The 21,822-nt window shown below is 39.9% G+C and overlaps 3 protein-coding genes and 1 long non-coding RNA gene across 8 annotated transcripts in view; 2 read left to right on the forward strand and 2 right to left on the reverse strand.

Annotated features, from left to right (window-relative positions):
- LOC136427451 (ketohexokinase-like) overlaps positions 1–1,044 on the forward strand; it is a 15,433-nt gene extending 14,389 nt beyond the window's left edge. For all 3 annotated transcript variants that reach the window (XM_066416307.1, XM_066416308.1, XM_066416309.1), the window contains one exon: positions 350–1,044. In XM_066416307.1, coding sequence (XP_066272404.1) covers positions 350–596 — 247 coding nt within the window. In that variant the 3' untranslated portion in view covers positions 597–1,044. The remainder of the gene's footprint in view (positions 1–349) is intronic.
- Positions 88–21,819, reverse strand: LOC136427452 (eukaryotic translation elongation factor 1 epsilon-1-like). Of its 3 annotated transcripts, none has more exons than XM_066416310.1 (5): positions 21,691–21,819; positions 14,332–14,538; positions 3,683–3,778; positions 2,354–2,429; positions 88–1,715 (listed from the first exon to the last, which is right to left on the reverse strand). In XM_066416310.1, the coding sequence occupies exons 1-5, from the start codon at positions 21,778–21,780 to the stop codon at positions 1,648–1,650; spliced, it is 537 nt and encodes a 178-aa protein (XP_066272407.1). In that variant the 5' UTR covers positions 21,781–21,819; the 3' UTR covers positions 88–1,647. The 3 variants fall into 3 exon arrangements, with proteins under 3 accessions (XP_066272407.1, XP_066272408.1, XP_066272409.1); XM_066416311.1 differs by lacking the exon at positions 21,691–21,819 and adding an exon at positions 21,012–21,115; XM_066416312.1 differs by lacking the exon at positions 3,683–3,778.
- On the reverse strand, positions 18,550–20,777 carry LOC136427453 (uncharacterized). Its single transcript, XR_010754433.1, has 2 exons — positions 20,208–20,777; positions 18,550–19,141 (listed from the first exon to the last, which is right to left on the reverse strand). It is a non-coding gene; the product is annotated as an uncharacterized lncRNA (long non-coding RNA).
- The window catches only part of LOC136427449 (uncharacterized), a 70,466-nt gene continuing 69,821 nt past the window's right edge, over positions 21,178–21,822 (forward strand). Inside the window, exon 1 of the mRNA XM_066416302.1 lies at positions 21,178–21,251. The gene's annotated coding sequence lies outside the window, so the exon portion shown is untranslated. The remainder of the gene's footprint in view (positions 21,252–21,822) is intronic.

Here is a 21,822-nt window from a genome sequence, read left to right on the forward strand (position 1 = left end):
TTTTGACCAAAAGAATTTCTTCTAAAAGATCAACCATCAAGATTTCATTTTGGAAAAATAAAATTTGAAATCAAGTAGGAGACAGAATTGAACTTCTTTCATTGTTTATTATCAGCTAGTACATGTATTAGTAAATGCATAAGGTACTACCGCAAGTACTGTTTCAGTGAAAAAGATGAGAAATTTAAAAGACAAATATTGGAAGAGTAGGTTTAGCCTTCATTCATTGTTCATGAGAAAATGTACCATCAACACTGCATCACCATGGTAAGGTCAGATTGGAGTTCATCAAAATGATGCTAGATGTCTCTAAAGTTTGTTCTCATGTCTTTTAATTTTGTGTCCTCAGTGCCACAGTGGTTTGTGCATGGGGAGAGGCTGGAGCAGATGTGATGGGGCCTGATGGTGTGCACCACCACTCTGATGCCTTTTCACCTGGACAGGTTGTAGACACACTAGGGGCAGGAGACACATTTAATGGAGCCATCATTGCAGCCATGTGCCGCAGCCTGCCTCTGGATGAAGTACTGAAATTTGGCTGCAGGGTAGCTGGGAAGAAATGTGGACAGTTTGGGTACAGAGGACTTGGAGAGTGACTCACTCCAACAGTACTGTTTTGAAAGAGTCACTAAATGGACTCAACCAAATGTACAACCTTATTCATAGTGTTAATTCTGTTCATGAAAATGTGTAATGAAAATTTCGGAGTATTGTGTTTAAGTATATGCACTTGTCAAAGATAATAAGTTACAGGACTGAATTTACCTGCACCATAAGGACCAGCTGGCACTGCATGTAGCTATCAATGACTTAATGCAATGCTACTGGTAGGTAGCCTGAGTACCAACCTCCGTAGTGACCGCTGGCTCAAAAAAATTCGGTTACCAAGCAAATTTTTTGGAGCCAGCGGTCACTACGGAGGCTGGTACTCAGGCTGACTGGTAAACATTACCTTCTGTCAAAATTCAATCCAGCAAACAGACACACACTGCATTATAAGTATTAAATAATTTATCAACGAAATAAAGTACTTTCAACACATTAGTTTTGTAGCCATTATCAGTCTTGGTTAAGGTTTAAACATAGGGAGTTAGTTTACTTTAGAGAACTATCCTGCAGAGAAGCAATCATTATGAACAACAGTAATACTAAACAAAAACCATGTACACACTGTACAAGGCTTCAACATATCCCAAAGTTATTGATGGCTTGAAACAAACATGTTTTGGTGCCATGTGGAAAACATTTAACATTCTCAAAATGGAATGTTTCAGTGGGAAGAAATTTACAACAATCCTTTTATACTGATATTAGACACTATCTTCCTGTATCAGCTATCATGATTGCATCACATTCGAATAATCAGGTACATTGTATACTGCCCTGTGTGCCACTTCCCATGAAGAATACATATGTTCATTTGAAATGCACTTTTTTCTTCTTTATGCTTGATTTAAAAGATACTACATCTTTAATATGTCTCAGTCCACATCACCACACTACTGTACATGTAATTCTCTTCAGATCTTTGTTCTTGTTCTTGTCCCTTCTTTCTTGAGGTTGAGGGAGACCTTGCCGGTATTGGCAAGAAAACAGCCTGCAGCAGCAGTGATTGTGGAGTTGGCCTGTAGTGACTGGTGTAACTGGTTAGTGATCAAAACTGCTGTAGAGAATGTTTCTCAGGAACACTAGCTGGGGTAGGTGTTGCTGCACACCTAAAGAGAGGGAGAACATTGTGAAAATCACTTACAATAGAAAATACACTGGCACTGCCCTACATGTAAGTCAGGAACCTCATTGTACACTTCTTTATAACATAACAGTTGTTATCCTCTTGTTTATACAATGTAAATAGTAGCCTCTACCAGGCTCCGCGCGATCGCTGGGAAAATAGTAGAAATCGGCCAAATAAAGTGAATAGTAGACTACCCCTGGCATACTATTCACTTTATTTGGCCGATTTCTACTATTTTCCCAGCGATCGCACGGAGCCTGGTACAGGCTATGTAAATTGTACAGAGAGTAAAATTTATTTAGATACACACAAGTACATAAAATTATAGTATTTATAACAGATACAGTTTCGGACAAAAATGCACTACCAGTTTACTAAAATTTGATGCCATCTGGGAACACACTAAACTCTCATAATCGGCATATTCTTTGAGGACATTATTTGGCACACCAAAATAAACAACACGGTAATGCATTTATAGCTTGAGCAAACAACCTAAAATAAGCCAGATCAGTTTGGTACACATGCATACATGCAGCTCTCGCAAGCTAGCAGTTAGCACTAATAATAAGGTAAAATGAATCTACTGCAGAGGGAGATTTTCTATAGGTGCTGTACCTGGATAATGTTGTATCTGGTCAAACCACCTCGACACATTCTGGTACTGCTGCTTCTCATAGAAACTCAGCTGGCCCTGGACAAGACATTAAAGCAATAATTACAAAATGTTAAGAGCTTCAACAAACCGATGATGATATGGTTTGCATAAAGATGTCTATTACTTGCCAATGTGGATATATTGAAGCATTGTAATAGCAGCCACATGAGGGTTATTCTGAGATGCAACTTATGGAGCAAGACAGAAATCTAGAAATAGGATAATATTCTAATTTCTTTTACTTGGTGTCTTAATAGACTACTGTATTTTTTTCTGGACAAATGTGGACATGTCCCCTTTCCAACAACAATACGTTACCATACCAATTATCGTCCAATTTATTAAAAACGTATCTATCTTCAAACCGCACAGACAGAGCCAAATGTTTAACCCATGGGAAGAAATATCAGCTCTTCTAAAAAGAAAATGCATAGTCTGTAACTTTAGTTTTTCTCCGCCTGTTTCAAGCCGTGGGAGCATGTATTTCTACTGAGGTCTATGATGAAGAATTGTGCTTGGGTTACCCATTATCGTCCACTTCAGTCTTTCTCCCTCTAGCGTTATACTTGAAGAACATAGACCAGAAAAAAATGCAACTGTCTGAAGTAGTCTACAGACACTAATGATTGTAAAGTCACTATGTTTGTCCTGCTGCTTGTTGACGCGATGAAAGAAAACAATGCTGTGCAGTGAATTTCAACGACATGCGCGGCACGAGGCGTTCACATGATAAACGCATGGCCATGATATTTCCCGTACAATAATGTACCACCGGTGCGGGGGTCGCTGGGTTGTATCAAACCTTCCTAAAACTAGTAAAGAGTTTTCAACCTCGAATCGCCATGGATAGTTTGCATATCGAAGAAAGGCTTAACGTCTGCTACTTTAACAGATACTAGCTATCGTGTAAGTTTGAGAAACATGATGAAGTACGCGGTGTCGAATTGCAGATAAAAAGTATGTCATGCATAACGCTTCCATGCAACTGGCTGTTAGTGGTTCAGGAGTTTATCCTGTTACTAGTATGTCGCTGGACGGAAACCTATTTCATTGTTTTGTATAAAGAAGAGTTATGACTAAGGATCATACTTATGACGTTCTTTATTACTCATGAGAACTAGCTTTGGCAAAATACACCTCGACATGTGGACATGACCCAAACTGGACGATAACTGGTAGTGCACGATAACTGGTCATGTTATGTTACAACTTACATGCACATGTCTCTGGTCATGCAGCAATTAAAGAAAAAAATTCTTGATGAAGGCCTGTGAAGTTTCCCAACTCACCATGGCAGGATGTAGTCCATGATACATGACAAGATCAGCTAGAGACAGGTGGAAACCCAGAAAGTACACCTTGTCTAACAGGTAAGAGTTCAGCTCCTGCACAAGGAAGAAACGCACACACTGTACATCAAAGACAAATTATCACATAGCTAGATGGCGTCGACCAATCAGGAGCCTCCATTGCCCATGTGATATGGGGCCACAACACACCCGGGTCATAACACACCAATTATGACGTCATAACACAACCGTTCCATTTTGTAGAGTATCTTTTTTATGAATCTTTTTCTTAACAGTTTAAAAAAATCTTTATCGTCTTAAAATTCACAAAACCGTCTTAAAATATATAAAAATTTTTCAATTCAATTGAAATGGAATGACTAAAAACAATATTTTTCACACCCCCGTAAGTGGAACGACGAATTTCACCTTGTCCCGCCATTGGAACCCGTTCGAATTCGATCGTCATGGACGAGAACTGAGTACCACAGTTTTTCGTCGAGGAACTGTCAGACGCCGACTTAGACTCAAGTTGAAGTTCGAGTCAGTTTTCGGGTCATGGGAAGCTGGGGAAGACACCCAGGAACATGCTGAAGAAGTTGAGGGTCGAGAAACTGACGCAAATTTGCGGAGAGGAGACTCGGGAGCGAAAATAGGTTTGGATTCCTGGCTACCGGTAACGTATTTCCCCAAGCTAATCTTATAATAATGTTATAATTTCCTATATAATTTGTGGATACTCTCACCTCTCAAATAGAAGTACCCCCTAAAATAGAAGTACCCCCCAGACAAATCTTCAAAATCTAATATAAGTACCCCCTGAAATATAAGTACCCCCTCGAAAATGTCAAACTGTGTCCATAAGGTTTCAAGACGATTCCCCCCTCAGGTCGACCCCCCCCGTCGTTTCCCCCCCAGGTCGATTCCCCCCCAGTCATTTCCCCCGTCTGTAAACCAGGTTACATGCAGCTAGTGACTATCACGTTAGATTCTTAATATACTAGATGCACAATTTACTTTCACATAACGTAACATGACCAGTTTACGTCCGATTTATTCAAAAAGTTATTTATTCTAAAACCACGTGGACAGAGCCAAATGTTTAACCCATGGGTAGAAATATCAGCTCTTCTAACAAGAAAATGCATGGTCTTTTATTTTTTCTCCGCCTGTTTAACGCCGTGTGAGCATGTATTTATACTGGGGTGTATGGTGTAGAATTGTGCTAGGCTTACCCTTTATCGTCCACCTCAGTATTTTCCCTTCTAGCGCTATGCTTGAAGAACATAGACCGGAAAAAAAAAGCACAGTAACTGTTGAATGTAGTCAACAGACAAATGACAGTAAAGTCACTATGTTTGTCCTTCCGCTTGCCTGACGCGATGGAACAAAACGATTTTTGTATTGTGAATTTCCCCCGAAATTCCATGGCCATGATGTTATGCCGTACAAAAATGTATCATCTGAGCGGGGGTCGCTAGGTTCTATCATACCTTCCTAAAACTGGCAAGAGTTTCAAACCTCGAATCATCATGGATAGTCTGCATATCAAAGAAAGGTTTCACGTCAGCTACGTTTAAAACATACTAGCTATCGTGTAAGTTAGAAAAATATGATGGAATACGCGGTGTTGAATTACATATGAAATGCGTCATGCATGACGCTTCCGTGCAACTTGTTGTTACTGGTTCAGGAGTTAATTCTGTAATGTCGCTGGATGTAAACCCTCTTAAATGTTTTGTATAAAAGAGAGAGAGATGGCTGAGGATCATACTTATGAGGTTCTTTGTTTCTCAAGAGAACAGGCTTTGGCATAATACACCGCGACATGTGCACATGACCCAATCTGGACGTTAACTACTCCTGCACGTAAATAGGTCATGTTACGTTAGATACATTCTATAACGTTCCAAAATTTACGAGTTTAGCTGCAGGCCGCTAAAGTCGCCAGTGCTAGCGGGTGGCACAGCGATTTCCAAGTCCCCATGCCTGACCAAGCTCACTGCGCCTGCCATTACTCAGAAATGTCGCCATCCCAAATTATCATTGCGCCCAGTTATACTTATAGGATTAGAAATATATAAAGATTTAATCAACATACAATTTAATGGAGCAGTAAACTGTGCTGTAAAGTGTATGCGGTTTCACTAGCTGCGTACATTAACTCCGACTGTCTCATCTTTATATATTAACAGTACAGTCAGAAATGGGAAAATGCTTACTAACAGGTTACTATACGCTGAAAAATGAGACAAAGCTGCTGTAAGTTTCTAATCCTGTGACATTCATGGGACTACAGCGGGCGGAGTGCCCAGCCTGGTCAGGCGGACTTGACGATCGCTGTCGCCAGTTTGCACATGCAGCACCTACTCCAAAAGTACATATGTATGTGTGTGTGTGTGTGTGTGTGTGTGTGTGTGTGTGTGTGTGTGTGTGTGTGTGTGTGTGTGTGTGTGTGTGTGTATGTGTGTATGTGTGTATGTGTGTATGTATGTATGTAACAGTAGAGATGGCGATTCAGGACAATCGGCGATTGTCCTAGGACAGATCGCGATCGCCGTTTGTCCTAGGACAGACTGCGATCTGTCCTAGGACAATCGCCGATTCTACTAGTAGAGATTTCGATCGCAATCTGTCCTAGGACAAATGGCGATTCTACTTGGACAAATTTGCGATCGCGATCTGTCCTAGGACAATCGCCGTTCTACTAGTAGAGATTGCGATCGCTATCTGTCCTAGGACAAACGGCGATCCAAACTTAATGATGCTAAGATATGGTACATGAAGTGTGACACTGTGATTAATATTTTGACACCTGTTTGATCACCTTCTAATTGTTATTGTTCTGAAGTCATTCAGTATATGTCTGACTGTGAAATGATAAAGGTATGAAACTGTAGTATCCTGAAACTGAGATTGATATTTTGACACCTGTTTTCTCACTTTGCAATTGTTATTGTTTTCCTATGGTTGTGAATTCGACCATGGATTTTACCATGGTCAATACTGACCGACGGAGGCCATATATATAATGGTTGTGAATTCAATAGTTGTGAAACTGTGAGTAATATCTTGACACCTCAAAATTTGCATACTGAAACATTGTTGGATCACCTTCTTCCAACTGATATCTTTCACACATTATCAAAATTTTGTCACTCAGCTTCATCAGAAATTACATTATCAGAAAACATACTCATTCATCCATTAGAAAATATGAAGTAATTCACCTAAAATAGTTGATAATTGTGCAATGTAGGTAGTATGCTAAACCTGATTGAAATGTTGTGCAATGATTTATTCTATTTTCCAAAGCATTTCCATCTAATCAGAATTTGTCCAGGCAAGTAGAATCGCCGTTTGTCCTAGGACAGATTGCGATCGCAATCTCTACCAGTAGAATCGGGGATTGTCCTAGGACAGATCGTGATCGCAGTCTGTCCTATGACAAACGGCGATCACGATCTGTCCTAGGACAATCGCCGATTGTCCTGAATCGCCATCTCTACTGCATGTGACATATATATATGATATAATGTTACTGATTTTATCCAGTATAAAGGTATGTACATTCAGTGTATGTAACGTTATATATGTATTTCAAAAATTGTAGCGACTGCCATTAGTCAGATTGGGGGGGGAATCGACCTGGGGGGGGAAACGACAAGCCCCTAGACTTCCTATTGTAAGAATATACGAAAACGGCTGTTTAAAGTCACCTACTAGTACCTGAAGTTTAGATCATGGAAAACTCACATTGGCAGCGTAGTCTGACCTCTAAAGTGTCGATCTAATGAGTTTCGCCGATTTTCCACCGGCGCAAACTGGTGAAATTATATCAAAACATGGCGAGATGACCTTTGACCCCCCTTCACAAGACCTGATCACATCCAAACTACACCTATTTCAAAGTTTACCGGACACTTCAAACATAGCTAAAACCCTGTTTTTCTAACGAAATGAAATAGCCACAACCCTTACCTGTCAATTCAAACTCAAAAACACCAACATTTCCAACAAAGAGGCCTCCTACAGCTACTTTTAACAAGCATATACAAGGCGATTTCTATGCCATTAAAATGGACCTTTTGCGCATTACTGTAAGACATGCTGCCCGGACGGCTGACTAAGCTATGGAAGAGAGAGAGAGAGAGAGAGAGTAATGGTGACCTTTGGCCTGGGGGGGAATCGACCTGGGGGAGGGAAATGTTTTCAACAGGGGGGAAACGTCCAGGGGGGGAAACGTCCAGAGGGGGAAAAGACCTGATACCTGTCCATACAACTGTCCGAGGGAAATAAGATAATATACAGGTAGGTTATATCTATTCAATTATGCCTCAGGACCATACCTATTAAGTATGTAGATATTGAACAGAATAACTGTACACACAATGTAGCTTGTTCAAATCATGATGATCTTCCTCAGCACTTCAATAAAATATAATATTAATGTTGAAAAATTGGGCATAGGTTCCCCGCTATGACCCCTATGGGGCCACGGTGCTTTCAAATAGACCCCTTTTCAAATACCGGCGCCATTTTGAATCTGGCGCAAGCGTGCATTATTTGAGCACGGGTAAAGTTAAAAAAATGGTAAGAGGATGGCGCGGGAAAGGCTAAACAATGGCGTCCCCAATAGAAAGCAGCGTTGAGTCATCATTTTTTCTAAGTGTTCATATTCAATTCCAGTGCCTCTAAGTTAGTCTAACTAAAATGTCAGTCAAAGTCAAACGTTTGCAATGAACTTGGGCTCTTGGTTTCCATAGGAGGACGTCTGAAACTATTTCCTGCATGGCTCGACAGCAATTTCCAGCAAATGTTACTTGACGGTGGGTGAGCATTTGAGATAGCCGTGTAAGACTTCCATATATTGTTTTGACAGTAGCAAGTTGTGTCCAAGATATGTTCTATGCCCTGTGCAGAAGCTTTGGGTAGGTCCCATCCTGTTTTTGACCTGACAGCTAAGTCAGTAAGTGTCCAAGTTTCTGCATCATAGAGCAGTATCGGTTCCACAAGGGTAAGAAAAAGTGGTTGCCCTCAGTTTGTTAGGAATGTTAGATTTCCATATTCTATCCAACTTGTTGCTTCCTTCTCATGCTAGGGCTTCTCTAGTTTCAAGTCAAGATAAGGATCTGAGTTCCTATTATTGTTCCAGAAATGTTACCAATGTATTCAGTCTTTGATTCATTACAGCAAAGGCCCACTAGGGATACAGATTCCTCCAGAGATTGGAGTACTCTAACCTCTCAAATAGAAGTACCCCCTGGAATATAAGTACCCCCCGGAAAAATCTTCCAAATCTAATAAAAGTACCCCCTGGAATAAAAGTACCCCCCGGAAAATGTCAAAATTGACATGTAAGCTATGTCTATTTACTAATACGTGTTCTCATGTGTGTGCATCTTTGACACTGTTATTTGCAATTAGGGGTATTAATGGACAGCAGATAAAGCCAAAAAATCCTTTGACACTTCTAGTTTGGAAATATAATCATTGTTACAACGTAAAACAAGAAGGCTGTCTAGTTCCAAAGTAACTGCAGTCATTTTTTTGGTTACATGCAAAATTGCATGTTGGAAAAATCTACCTGCAATTTGATAAATCTGAGAGACTTTCTTACCTGGCTGAATAAATCTTAGTTACTCTATACTCTACTCTACATACTAGTATGTATACTTAGTATATAGTCAGTTGTTGACACAAAAACTCTGAATATTACAAGTTTAAAAAGAATAAAAAATTTTAAAAAGAAAATTGAAGAAAAAAAAGGTAAAAACTTTTCAGCTTAGAAAATTCACAATGTAGCAAAAACAGCAAAACAATAACTTAATTTTGCCCGTAGAAATAATTGAAATATTCACTGGAATACGATCCTGGAATTATTGAACTGCAATGTTTACCAATGTAGCTAGGTGGCGTTGTCATTCTCTCGCGCGGTATCGCGAGATTTAGCGGGGTTTGGACAGAAACAGTCGCCATCTTGTTTGTTTACTCGTATCCTCGCCGAGCGCTGCCCTATTTTCGGACTGATTTTTGCCTTTCAGACACATCAAAACAGGTTGACTATGGGTACAAAAGAATTAAAAAGTATCGGTAACTCGTTGTTTTATTTGGTTGGACGGCGATTTCCGAGATTCAATTGAAAATTTGGCGTATTTTCTGAGAGTGATAGCGCGCGCGTGTGTGTGCGTGTGTGGTACCGGTGACTGTGAGTTAGCGCTCGAGCTTCCTCGGCCCAATTTTTTCTACAAATTCTCGCAAAATAGAGTTCTAAAGCTCAAAATCTAGGTTGCACACGGCGCTACCAGGAGTTAGAAATGAGTTGCGACAAGCAAATTGTGCTTGTGCCGGGTATTTTGAGTACTGCACCGACATTTTATCCCAATTCCCTGATCATGATTCTGAAAAAAAAAATAAACGTACCGTCTAAAATAAGAACGTACCGGGCGGACTTTGAGTCGAAAAAAAATAAACGTACCGGTACGTTTATTTGAGAGGTGAGAGTAGAGATTCTGCATTTTGTTATTAATTCAGCAACTAAAGCAAGGTCATCTGCAAGATCCATATCAAACTGTGTTATCTATTACTCAGGGTTGGACAAGTATGGTTGCCCAATTGCCCGGGGCAAGTGAAAGTGCTGTTCCGGCAAGTGGATGTCCTCCCCCACTTGCCCGATCGGGCAAGTAAGATTTTTTCATGCAGTCTGTTTCAAAACAAACTTTATTCCAGTGAAAGGATCACAAAAACACCACACAACAATGTATCTTATCATTAGAAACTACATTTCTCTCAAAATATTCCAAAAGATTATGAATTCATTTCCAAAACAGGACAATTTGGCTCACATAGTACATGTAAACAAACACCCATGGCTCTCTCAGTTTGTAGACCTGCTGGCATGAAACTTTGCAACATCAAATCCTTTGAAACATGATATCCCTGAGAGCACTCTCTCAATGTAGCATTTTCCTTCTTTCATTGAACAGCAACATTGTGGATATGACACACTCTGAGGGTTCCCACAACATTTCAACTGATTGAGTTTATATTTAGGTTATTCTAAATTTCTGTTCAACTTCTAAATGTTATACTGCAAAAAATGATTTGAAGGTGTTGTTTGATGTACATGTATGGCTTGATATTGACTATATAATGTTTTCAAAAAATACAAATTTCACAACAATGATTCAAAACTGGCCATATCATAAGAACCATGTTTAGTTGTATTAGATCCACAACACTCTAAATGTAACTTTTCCATCATATGACAAATACCTGATTTTTTCTTCTGTTTACTAAAGAAATGGGAGAAAAATAATAGCCCTCAGTGAACACAGGAATATTGTAGTACTGGATCAAAAGAATCATTGACACACATTTGCTGAAAACTTTAATGTTGTTCTTTATGTTAAATAAGCCTGTGTCTTTACCTTAGACTTTTTGCCAAAATTCTTTTTCAATTTTTTCCATATCGCTCTGATTTTATTTCTGAAAAATCTGAGAAGCAACAAATGAAATTGGTGTGGTTTAAGTTAAAGAAGATACGTTGTAATACATGTATCATGCTGCTTGTTCAAGTTTTGTCATTTTCCGTAAATACGGTCACGACATCCACACAGCTTGGTCTTGTAGTTAAAACATTGCTATAATTACATGCTTAACAAGACGTTTTTACTGAAAAATAACAGAATTCATTACTGCAAGCAAAAATGCAAAGAAAAAATGTCATTTAGATTTCGGGCAAGTCAAAAGTTGGTTCGGGCAAGTAGATTTTTTTTCTACTTGGCCGATAGGGCAAGTGAATTTTTGAAAACTTGTCCAACCCTTATTACTAGTATTCACTTGAAAGTTCATCTGTGTTGGTAAAAGTCATTCTAAATCAGACTTTGACAGCAATTGACAACACAGAAATTGGACTTCCCCAAATTTTGTCGACTGATCAGCCCCCGTCTTTGTCATAGCTGACTAAAGCTAAGAAGGTAGGACTCCAGGCTAATATTCCGCCGTTTTTTCTGGCTGATTTTTGTGTTTCAGGCACATCAAAATAAGTTAAATAGGCCACATCAATTTATTTTGTTGCTTCTCGGAATAGCCTCTCCTTTTTTTTCCATTTTGAAAAAAAAAGGGTCGCTATTCCCATTCACAAATTTTTACTCACAATTTTACTATTTGTTCAGTTGTTAAACTCAATAGCCAACCAAAATAGATTATAAAGGCCTGCACATACCTAAAAGTGTGGTCACATTTCATCATAAGTTATAATTTTTGATTTATCAAAACTATTTCTCAATATCAATCCATATATTACATGGCAAAAGGTAACCTTGTAAGGCCACACCAAGTAATTTTTATGGATGACATCAGCGCGCTCATTAATTTTCGCCTGATTTCAAAATAAAAAACAAGAAATTTCATTACCCTCCGACGGTGGTCAACATGCAAAAAATTGGCAAATATGTCGTAAACGTTGACAGTCTAAGGTGGTTCATTGCATATGAATACCCAGTGTAGTTCCTGCCCATGATGGTATGACAAGCTGTTTTCTGCGTTTGTTCTAGTTAATTGAGCTGTATACACATCTTCAAGAACAGTTTAATGTTGACAGTCTAAGGTGTTTCATTGCATATGAATACCCAGTGTAGTTCCTGCCCATGATGGTATAATAACAAGCTGTTTTCTGCCTTTGTTCTAGCAAGGACATTATATAGATAATGGGGGGGGGGGTCTAGTTAATTGAGCTGTATACACATCATCGCATATGAATTCCCAGTGTAGTTCATTCAGATGATGGTACAACAACCTCTTTTCTGCATTTGTTGTAGTTAGTCTATTGAGATGTATACACATCTACAAGGACATGTTTACATTAAATCAAGGAGGTTTTATATTATATATTATTATATGAAACCTCATTGGTTGAATACAGGAATAAAAGACCTGTTGGTCATGATATCATATTTCGTTGCCTCAATTCTTGTTTAACAAGACTTATGATCTCAAAATTTGAAAATATAGGAATCTTGTTTTTTTTGGCCCGCCTTGTTTTTTTTCCGCCCTATCTCATTAATTTTGGAGTCTGCGGAGGATGTCATCCATAAAATTTACTTGCTGTGGCCTAATACTGATATAATAGTACTAGATCAAAGAAAGGGGAGCATTGCATAAAATGAGTCATACAAAGCTGAAACTTGAATAATCCTTTTATTCTTTATGTCATGTAATAAACCCTTATAAATTTTTTTTTCCCCTTTCGCTCCAATTTTTTGGGGAAAAATCTGAGAAGCAACGAATAAAATTGGTGTGGCCCTGTGGTTACATTAAAGTGAAAAGTATTGATTTGTTTGTATGGATGTCAATTTTTGTGTTTCAATTGAATATTTAGCATATATTAGGGGTGGGTACCGGTACATGTGTACAGTGTACCGGTCCAAAACCGGTATTTTGTTATGGACCGGTCCAAAATACCAGTTCGGAAAAAATCAGTGGACCGGCCTATGGACCGATTAGAAAATTCACTGTACCAGACTACCAGCAGGTGGTCACATAACCGGTCTAAGAAAATACAAAACAGCAGATTTAACGAGTCATGGTTGCTCTTCTTTGAAAACGTTATCTGTGAATCATATCTAGAAACACTTAAAGGATGAGTCAACAGACGGCGAGGAGAGTATAGTTGATTTTGGGACAAAGTGCGAACCTAAGAAATTACATACACTTTCACTCAATTAAATTTACACCCGAAATAAAGACACTCAAACAAACCACAAATCAGTTACCCGATATTTGTTTCCGTCTTGTGTGCCAATAGTCCTCATAGTTAACTTCCTTTTTGTTTCTTCCCATGATAAGCTACATGTAGCAAATACTGAAAGCTGTTAAGCGTCTAACATATTGATTACTTGCTGGTCATAATGTTTATAGTTGTTGTCTAAGACGGACAATCTCTGAATCTTTTATGAGATAAAAGTTACCTTGAATACAAGGTTGCATGTTTTGGTACATCTTCGTTTTCTTTTTGCACATTAGTATGCACCAATAATTCTAATATACAATTTGTACATAACTTGTAGGACTCACATTGACCTTTACTTGTGTCTCGCTCTCCAAAATATGGTGTACTAAGACACTACTATAATCAGGTACAGGTACAAGTCCGGACCTGGACCTGACCCTCTGGACCTGACCTGAATTTTCTGTACCGGTACCCACCCCTAGCATATATCATGAGAGTCATTGCATTTGATTTTGAGCTCGAGCTTCCTTGGCCAATTATTTTTTCTACTTCCGAGAAAAAATTTGTCAAAAAATAGAGTTCACAAGCTCAAAATCGAGGTTGCGCATGGCGCTAGTGCTACCATGGTTTAGAAAAAGTTGTGCCAAGCAAATTGTGCTTGCGCAGCGCAACTGTGCAAGAAGAAGAACAGGGTATTTCGAGCACTGCGATATTGATAGACATTCTATCCCAATTCCCAAATTTATGCCCTGATTCTGAAAATAAAATAAAAATAATGTCTAAAATAACCATTTTGAGGCGAAAAAAAAAAAAAACACGTACTGGTACATTTAATTGAGAGGTCAGAGTACTAAGTACAAGTAAGTAGTAGAAGTAGCAGGTCATAACTGAAGAGAACAAAACTTGACCATCTTACCTTAAGCATGGCCTGAACATCTTTCTTCTCCAGACTCCTGTCCACTACAGTAACTCTGTACTCTAACCACTGAGCTATCTCTGCCTGTTCCTCAGGTGTTGTCCCAAGAAGCTTTGCTCCATTTGATGGTGAGGATTTGGCTAGAAACTTAGATACTGTTGCCAATCCCGTCAGCATTCTGCCATTGCCAGTGTGCAGTTGTGGTACCTACAAAAGCCATATGTCGGAAGAACAAATGAAATTTGTTTGCATAGTGACAGGATTGTGGTTTCTTGGTTCGTCACAACAAGTACACACTTTATCCAGTTGCTTGAGTAACTATTTTTGTCATATCTTACTACCTGAACGCCTTTGAGCCCTTTACCTAGCTCTGTTATTAATACCATACTACATTGTATGCTCTGTTTATGAGCGCTATTACAATACTATATATGCTCTGTTTATGAGTGCTGTTACTGTTGTTTTGGGCACTGTAACTAGTACTATATCTGTTACGCTCCGATTTTAAATTGAGCGTTTTACCTAGCTCTGTTTTGTTCCAAGCTATGATAGAGACTCAGACGAATTCCTAGCTAGCACTCTAATAGAGTGCTAGCTAGGAATTCGTGGAGAGTAAAATCCGTCTGTTTTTCCGGCAAGGAAATAATAAGAAATGATTTTGTGATGGAGACATTGAATGTGTTTGGATTTGAAAATCTCTATTGGATTTGGATTTGGAAAATCTCTATTACTATGGATGGATATCATATACACAAAAACTACAAGTAGAATAGTAATTCATCAAGGATATTTGTCAGCACCCTTCAGGCTGCACCAGGGGTTAAGACATTCACAAGGTTGTCCATTGTCACCCTATTTGTTTATCCTCTCAGAAGAGATATTAGCCATAAGAATACAGATGAATGAAAGTGTTGAAGGATTAGCGTGTAAAGGACTACCGTGCAAATTGTCACAATTTGCTGATGATACAAGCTTTTTCCTTAAACCCCTCCTTCCAAGTTGGAAGCGCTGTGGTTAGATTTAAAAAAACTTTTCCAAAATTTCTGGTCTTGTTCCAAACTCTGATAAATGCGTAATTGTAAAACTAGGCCCGTTAAAGGAAACTGACTTTCAACTCCCTTGCACTTTTCTATTAAGTGGACAGATGGCACAGTAGATCTTTTGGGGATCCATATTCCTAAATACTTGACAACATTGATTACTGATAATTTTATAAAGAACTACAAAAAGAAGATACTCTTGAGTTATGCTGACTAAAAAAAACGGGAAACACAAACACACACACAAAACTATATCTCCATTTTTCATGGAGATAATTAGCACTCTGGATCTGTAGTCGGCAAATTCTTTTCTGGTCTCATTCATGTATTACTCAGAGTGGGTACCCTAAAAGAATCCGTACCCAAACAAGTGCTTTTAGAAAAGCTGGTCTTGGCTTACAACTTGTACTTTCTTTAAAAATGTAGAATAAGTTCATTACAAAACCTATTAATGTAATTATGTACATAACACGCAATAAAACACACAATTTGATAAAACTTGCGACAGCAATTCCAACGGAAGCACACGGCTGGAATTGCAGGGACATCGTACGTATCCACAAATATTTTGATCAAAAACATAATCGCTAGGATCTGAAATGTTCCAGGGTTCTCTTTAGCGGGAGTTGTTTTTATTTTGACGTGCAAAATGCTAAATCAACAGGGTAGCTTTATACATGGAAACCCACGCTACTCTCGGCACACTTCCGGGTTGGTTGAATGCCAAAGGCCCCATAAGTCTGCAAATAAGTGTATGTTTTCCCGAAAGATTCTTGTACTTATACATTTCTTTACTAGAATATCGCTACATGTAGTTGAAGACAACGCCGTATGTTTGCTTTTACGAGTGTAACAATTTCAAACAAAGAAAATCCCATGATGCACCGCGCCTACAGCTCTACCAATCAGAGCACTGCCAGCTGTAGGCACAACCAATCAGAGATGCGCATCACGATACGTCATGCACCAACCATAAGTTACTGATAGTGAGTAAGAAGCATCGGATCCGCTGAACGGTGTTTTCGGTTACAATGAATAAAAAAAATTGAATTTGGAATTTAAGATGTCCTGTTCATATGATAAGACAAAGGCATTGCATATGTTATTATTTTTATCAATTGGCAGGCCTTGAAACTAATCTTGAAATTTTTAGCGAACAACGCCCTCTAACGACAATTTGTGAAACTGCAGGTTCAAATGTCGATAGAGGGCTGATATTGCCCGATAATATGATAGATTAAATCCAGTATCGTGCTTTATTCTTTCTTGAGGCGAAATTAAGTACTTCTGTTATTTTTGCCTTATTAGAAATTTTACTAAATTAGAAAAAGGTATTGATTTTTAAAAAACTTGTATATTGTATGTTGGAATTCTTCACTGTTTGAGAGCTTTTGTGTTTACTACTGATTGTATATAATTTTGCATGTATTATATTTTTCATGCAAAATGTTTGCCAACATGCAATTTTGTATGTAACTGAAAAGACTATTTCTAACACACATATGCCATGGCTTGAGTTTAGGTTCAGACTTGAGTATAGGTTCTAAGCTGAACATGAACCTCTGGAACTTAATCCAGACCCCCACTAAGTTCACATCTTTGGCCCTGGTTGGGACACTTTCGGGACAGTTGAAATCCACTTTCGGGTTTTGATCCCATGACCTTATGATCACTACAAAGCGAGCTTACCGACTGAGCTACTACAATGTAGATTAAAGATACATAATCTTTACACCTAACTACATGGTATTATGTCTATTTTTGGTCGTTTTCTTGACAAAATCAGTTTCTTCTTGTGCAATTTGGGGCATAGATGAAATATGGCAATTTTTCAGGATAGGGAAGGCCGTCAGCACAATGCAAGCATATAGCAATGCGAGCATGGACGCATCGAATTGGGCAAGATCCATTGGTTGTTGCCTTCATTCTGGCTGTATGAACGTGTGCTTATATCGGTGGGAAATTCCCTTAGTTTTGCGGCGGTCCCATTTCCAATCCGGGGCCCGGCCGGGTTGTTTCCGAAAACGAAAAATATAAAATGCATATCAAGAAAATACACAATAAATGGTTAGGAATATTTTTTGTAGGTTTTGTGTCTTAAGTTGTCTTTTATATCACACTTTTCGTTCCAACAGGCTGCCCGACCGGGCCCCGGATTGGAAATGTGACCATAGCATTTTACAGGGTGCGAAATACCCACTTGCGCAGTTGCGCCGCGCAATGATATTTTGCTTGGCGCAACTAATATCTAACTTTTTTTAAGCTATGGTAGCGCAGCGCGCAACCATAGATATTAAGCCTGAGAACCCAATTTGAGCCGAGGAAGCTCACAAAAACAGTGTCACTCTCATAAAAGTCGGTAAATTTTCAATTGAAACACAGAAATCAACACCTTTTTGTTCTAAGCCATCCAAACCTGTTCATAGATCGTGACATTAGCGCTGGAAAAAGGCAAGTAAACTGCCGTCGGCAGTGTCAGCAAATTAACATTAGCCTGGAATCCATCCTATTTAGCTTCCGGCCGCTACCCTAGCTCCGCTGCGCTACCCAAGCTCCGCTGCCGGCAGCGGAGCTTGGGTAACGGACGGAAGCTAAATAGGCTGGACTCCAGGCTAAATTAACATAGCCACCATGAGGCACCGTGGCCCCCGGATAGGGGCGAGCCGGGGAACCTATGCCCGATTTTTCTAAAAATCCCTCTATACTGGTATGTAGGAAGGTATTGAATAAATTGAATTGCCGTTCTGCACCATCAATGTAGGCTTTCATCTTTAATGATCTATTCAAATACTTTATTCCAGGTTGTTAACATTGATTAATAGGAGTATTACTTGGTATGGCAAAGACTTTTGCTTGTTCTTCCAACTTTTTGTAGTGGTGCTTCTAGATTTTTGATGGTGCTCCTAACTTTTGTTCCATTATTTTGGTATTGATTATTAGGACTATTACTTGGTAAGGCCAAAAAAATTGCTTGTGCTCCCAACTTTTTGGCGACGCCTCAATTTTTACTATATTGCGTGCAGATTGCAAGAATTCTAGGAATTGTACAGGAATGTGAAAGTCCATGGGATGATAACTCAAGAATGCCTGGATGTATTGGCAACTTAGTAGTGGGCAACCTCAAGCCAACAGCACACACTCACGCCGTATCTTCAGAAAAGACGCTATAGCCGCATAGTCTCTGTTTGAGACTTTATTCAAGCCCACATCCAGACTAGTTTCGCCTTGGTGTGGCTTTCTCGATGGTATAGGGCTCGAATGAGCCAAGTACAGAGTGTCCTGTCTTATAAGTTATATAAAGATCAGTGCGAAGTGCCCTGGTGGCTTAACCAATCACAGTACAGCAAAAAACATGTAACTGCAAGGTCTAAGTGCACTACTAGTACATGACCTCACTTGACCTCACGTGACTTCAACTATTGTTCTAGAACAATTACAATTGTCACAAAGGTCAAAACATGTAAACAGAAGGGAGTCCGAGTGTGGTTTCTGGCGTTGTCTCTGCCCTTGCATCGGCTGTGTCTTGCATTGGCCACGTGGAGGCTCTGGCGTTCAGCGCTGCAGGCTTTCAGCAACAGTGGTGACGTCTTTGGACTCTCTTCTCTCGCTGCAGAACCTTGGACTGTGGTGGATGGGCAGTCTTGTTGTTCTTGGCTCAGGCGGCGATGTTCTTCTAGCTTCTTCTCTTGGTGAAGGTTCTTGGGCTGGTGTACAGGATCTCCTCTGGGTCCGGAGCTCCAGAGCGATTCACCGGCGAAGTCAATATCAATCTACATTGTAATAGTTTGCAACCATTCAGCATTTTCTATGTTGGGCCCACAGAAGAAAGTGTACATGCCGTGTCGTCCTGTTTGGCAGGTATAAATGTCCGACCATGCACGCACCCCCCGTTGCCCGCCCAATCTCAGAGCGGTCTGAATGCCATACAACCGCGGAATGGTGGTTTGAGGATATGGTGTCACATAGGAACTGATAACAATTAACGGAAAATAGTGAGATTTAACTATGATAAACCATAGTTACAGTATAAGAGGCATAACAAAAAGTAAGCTGGGTGACAAATGGTCTACATAAGCAACATAGCTGGTTTTTAGACAATCAATTGAAAATAATAGAAATCACATGGTGTGGATAAAGTGGGTACATAGATGTAAGGTTGACCGTTACATAAAACTGAACTTAAAACTGCAGTGAAGTGGAGATGGAACACAGTTGGCATTAACATTAACTTGTGGTATTGCAGCTCCCTGTAAGCCATGCGTTGTGGATGTACCTCTTAGGGGTTTGCGGATTCGATGGGGTGGGCTAGTGAGGTGGGCTAGTGGGGTGGGCTACCTCAGCATTCTACCCTTTCTGGGCCTCAAGGCTATTCATGGGGGTTTAGCATCGAATGGAATTTCCTTGAGGAAAATATGGGTCACTCTGTGGGTGGGCTTGAAGGAATGCTTTGGGGATGCTACAGTACTAGTGGGGGTGGAGGTGGACAATGAGCATACGTTTACATAGTGCAGGAGTTTGTTATCCCCAGTTTTAGGTTTTTAAACCTGGATGACCATGTTTCCTGTTCCTTTACTGCTCAAGCTAACAGGACAGTAGCATTGTGGCTATACGAAAGAAATGAGCAACAAAAAAGCAACACTATATACTATATGTACAAACACACACTTACAACATTCCAACCCACGCTCATGTACTGACACACATAACCACAAAATTTTACATTTGTATACAAGCACATGCATTCAGGTACATTCTAGTCTAGATGTGAGACATATGTTTTGACTTTTGTCAAACACAGGCTCTCTCATTCCCTTGCTGCCCTATCCATCTACTCACTGTTTAGATGCCAAAAGGATCTTTGAAGGATGTAGTATTACTTCCGAAGGTTCTTTGTCTTGTTCTTGGTCATCCTCGTCGCCAGATGTTATGTCCTTAGCACGTTTATAAGTAGTTTCTAAGGAGCTATAGACTGAGACACCCGGAGTCCATACTGGTGTAAAATGAACTGTTTATTCATGACGTATTAGTCAAGGTTAGAGGTTAGGAAGTTGGGGGTCGATCATTAACTATAACAGTTACTGATCACAGTCTGTTTTCTAGAGGCCATGATGTTTAAAAAGGTGTCTTTCTGTTGGCCGGTATGTATTCTTAGTGCTGAGTCAACATCACCCACAGAATGCAACAAAGGTCAATCTCGGGTCAAGGGACATTTCACTATCAACAAGGATGGATATCCGAAATACGGCTCGGACCGAAACGCAATTTTCACCAAAAACACACCAATTCATATGCTTTTCAGCAATGCCACTTTTTTGTCGCGCACTACCTCGGACCCTGGTCGCGGAAGAACTGGGGTGTGCACCCCCAGCACCGGGTGACGGTCAGGGAGTGGCGCCCCTGAGGAGCCAGGGGACAGAGAACACCGGACACAAAACACAAATACTAGTAGACTGCGAGCAACCAGTGCCCTAATTGACCTTGACCAAAATACTGTGCCGTAGCCCTCAGTATGATGAGGTTGTGCACATAATCACAAGGAGAAGAAAAAGAGGGCATTAAAACATTGAAAGCCTTTCTTGGTGGGATTTTTGTTGAAATCTTGGCCATTCTGAGGTGGGTATGATAGGTTAGACTTCATACTTGTACTTGTAGAATTTGTTGACAAAAACGACCTTTCTCCATCTGTTTGTCCTTGGTTTGTCTTAGGGACCCCCGGGAGATAGTGGGATGGTCACGAGCGGGCCCTTATAAGGCTAATGGACTGACTCAAGTGCTCTCGCTCGGGGGTGTTTTCCCCGGAGAAGAGCCGTATAGAAGTTCTCGTAATTCTGACAGATGACGGTCTGCAGAACAGCAAGGAGAACAGGTAAGAATTTAAAGGTAAGTTGGTTCCTGAGATAATGACACCTAATTTCTGTGAACTTCCCCATAGGAATGCATGTATTATTGGCCCAAATTGGAATACCCTAATCCCCCCCTGAACGGGATCTGTAGAAGTGGAGGCAAGCCATATTCTGCAATTTCTATATTCTCCAAGCAGAGGTTTCGGTCGAGTGGGGTAGGAGTATCCGGGATTCTTTACGTAAAAATCCCGGACACTCCTACCCCACTCGACCAAAACCTCTGCTTGGAGAAAATAGAAATAGCAGAATATGGCTTGCCTCCACAAATAATAATAATTTCTATGGAATTTGTTTGTCGGCGGCAGGTTGATCTTTAGTCATTCATACGAAATCGTCAAATTTTTCTACAAATCGTGCTTCTAAGTAACCCAGAAAAAGGGTTCACTAAACACTCAAGGTCATCATGTGTTTCTCACCTTGAGATCTTCTTGCGTGGTGACTTTATAAGCAGGCAAACCAAGGAAATTCGCCAACGACTTTGTTTCTTCTTCGACTCCAACCGCCATGTTGGATTAGAATAATCGATATGCAGGGGTGGCAAAATATAA

Source organism: Branchiostoma lanceolatum, chromosome 2 (genome assembly GCF_035083965.1).
Source record: "Branchiostoma lanceolatum isolate klBraLanc5 chromosome 2, klBraLanc5.hap2, whole genome shotgun sequence".
Classification (NCBI taxonomy): domain Eukaryota; kingdom Metazoa; phylum Chordata; class Leptocardii; order Amphioxiformes; family Branchiostomatidae; genus Branchiostoma; species Branchiostoma lanceolatum.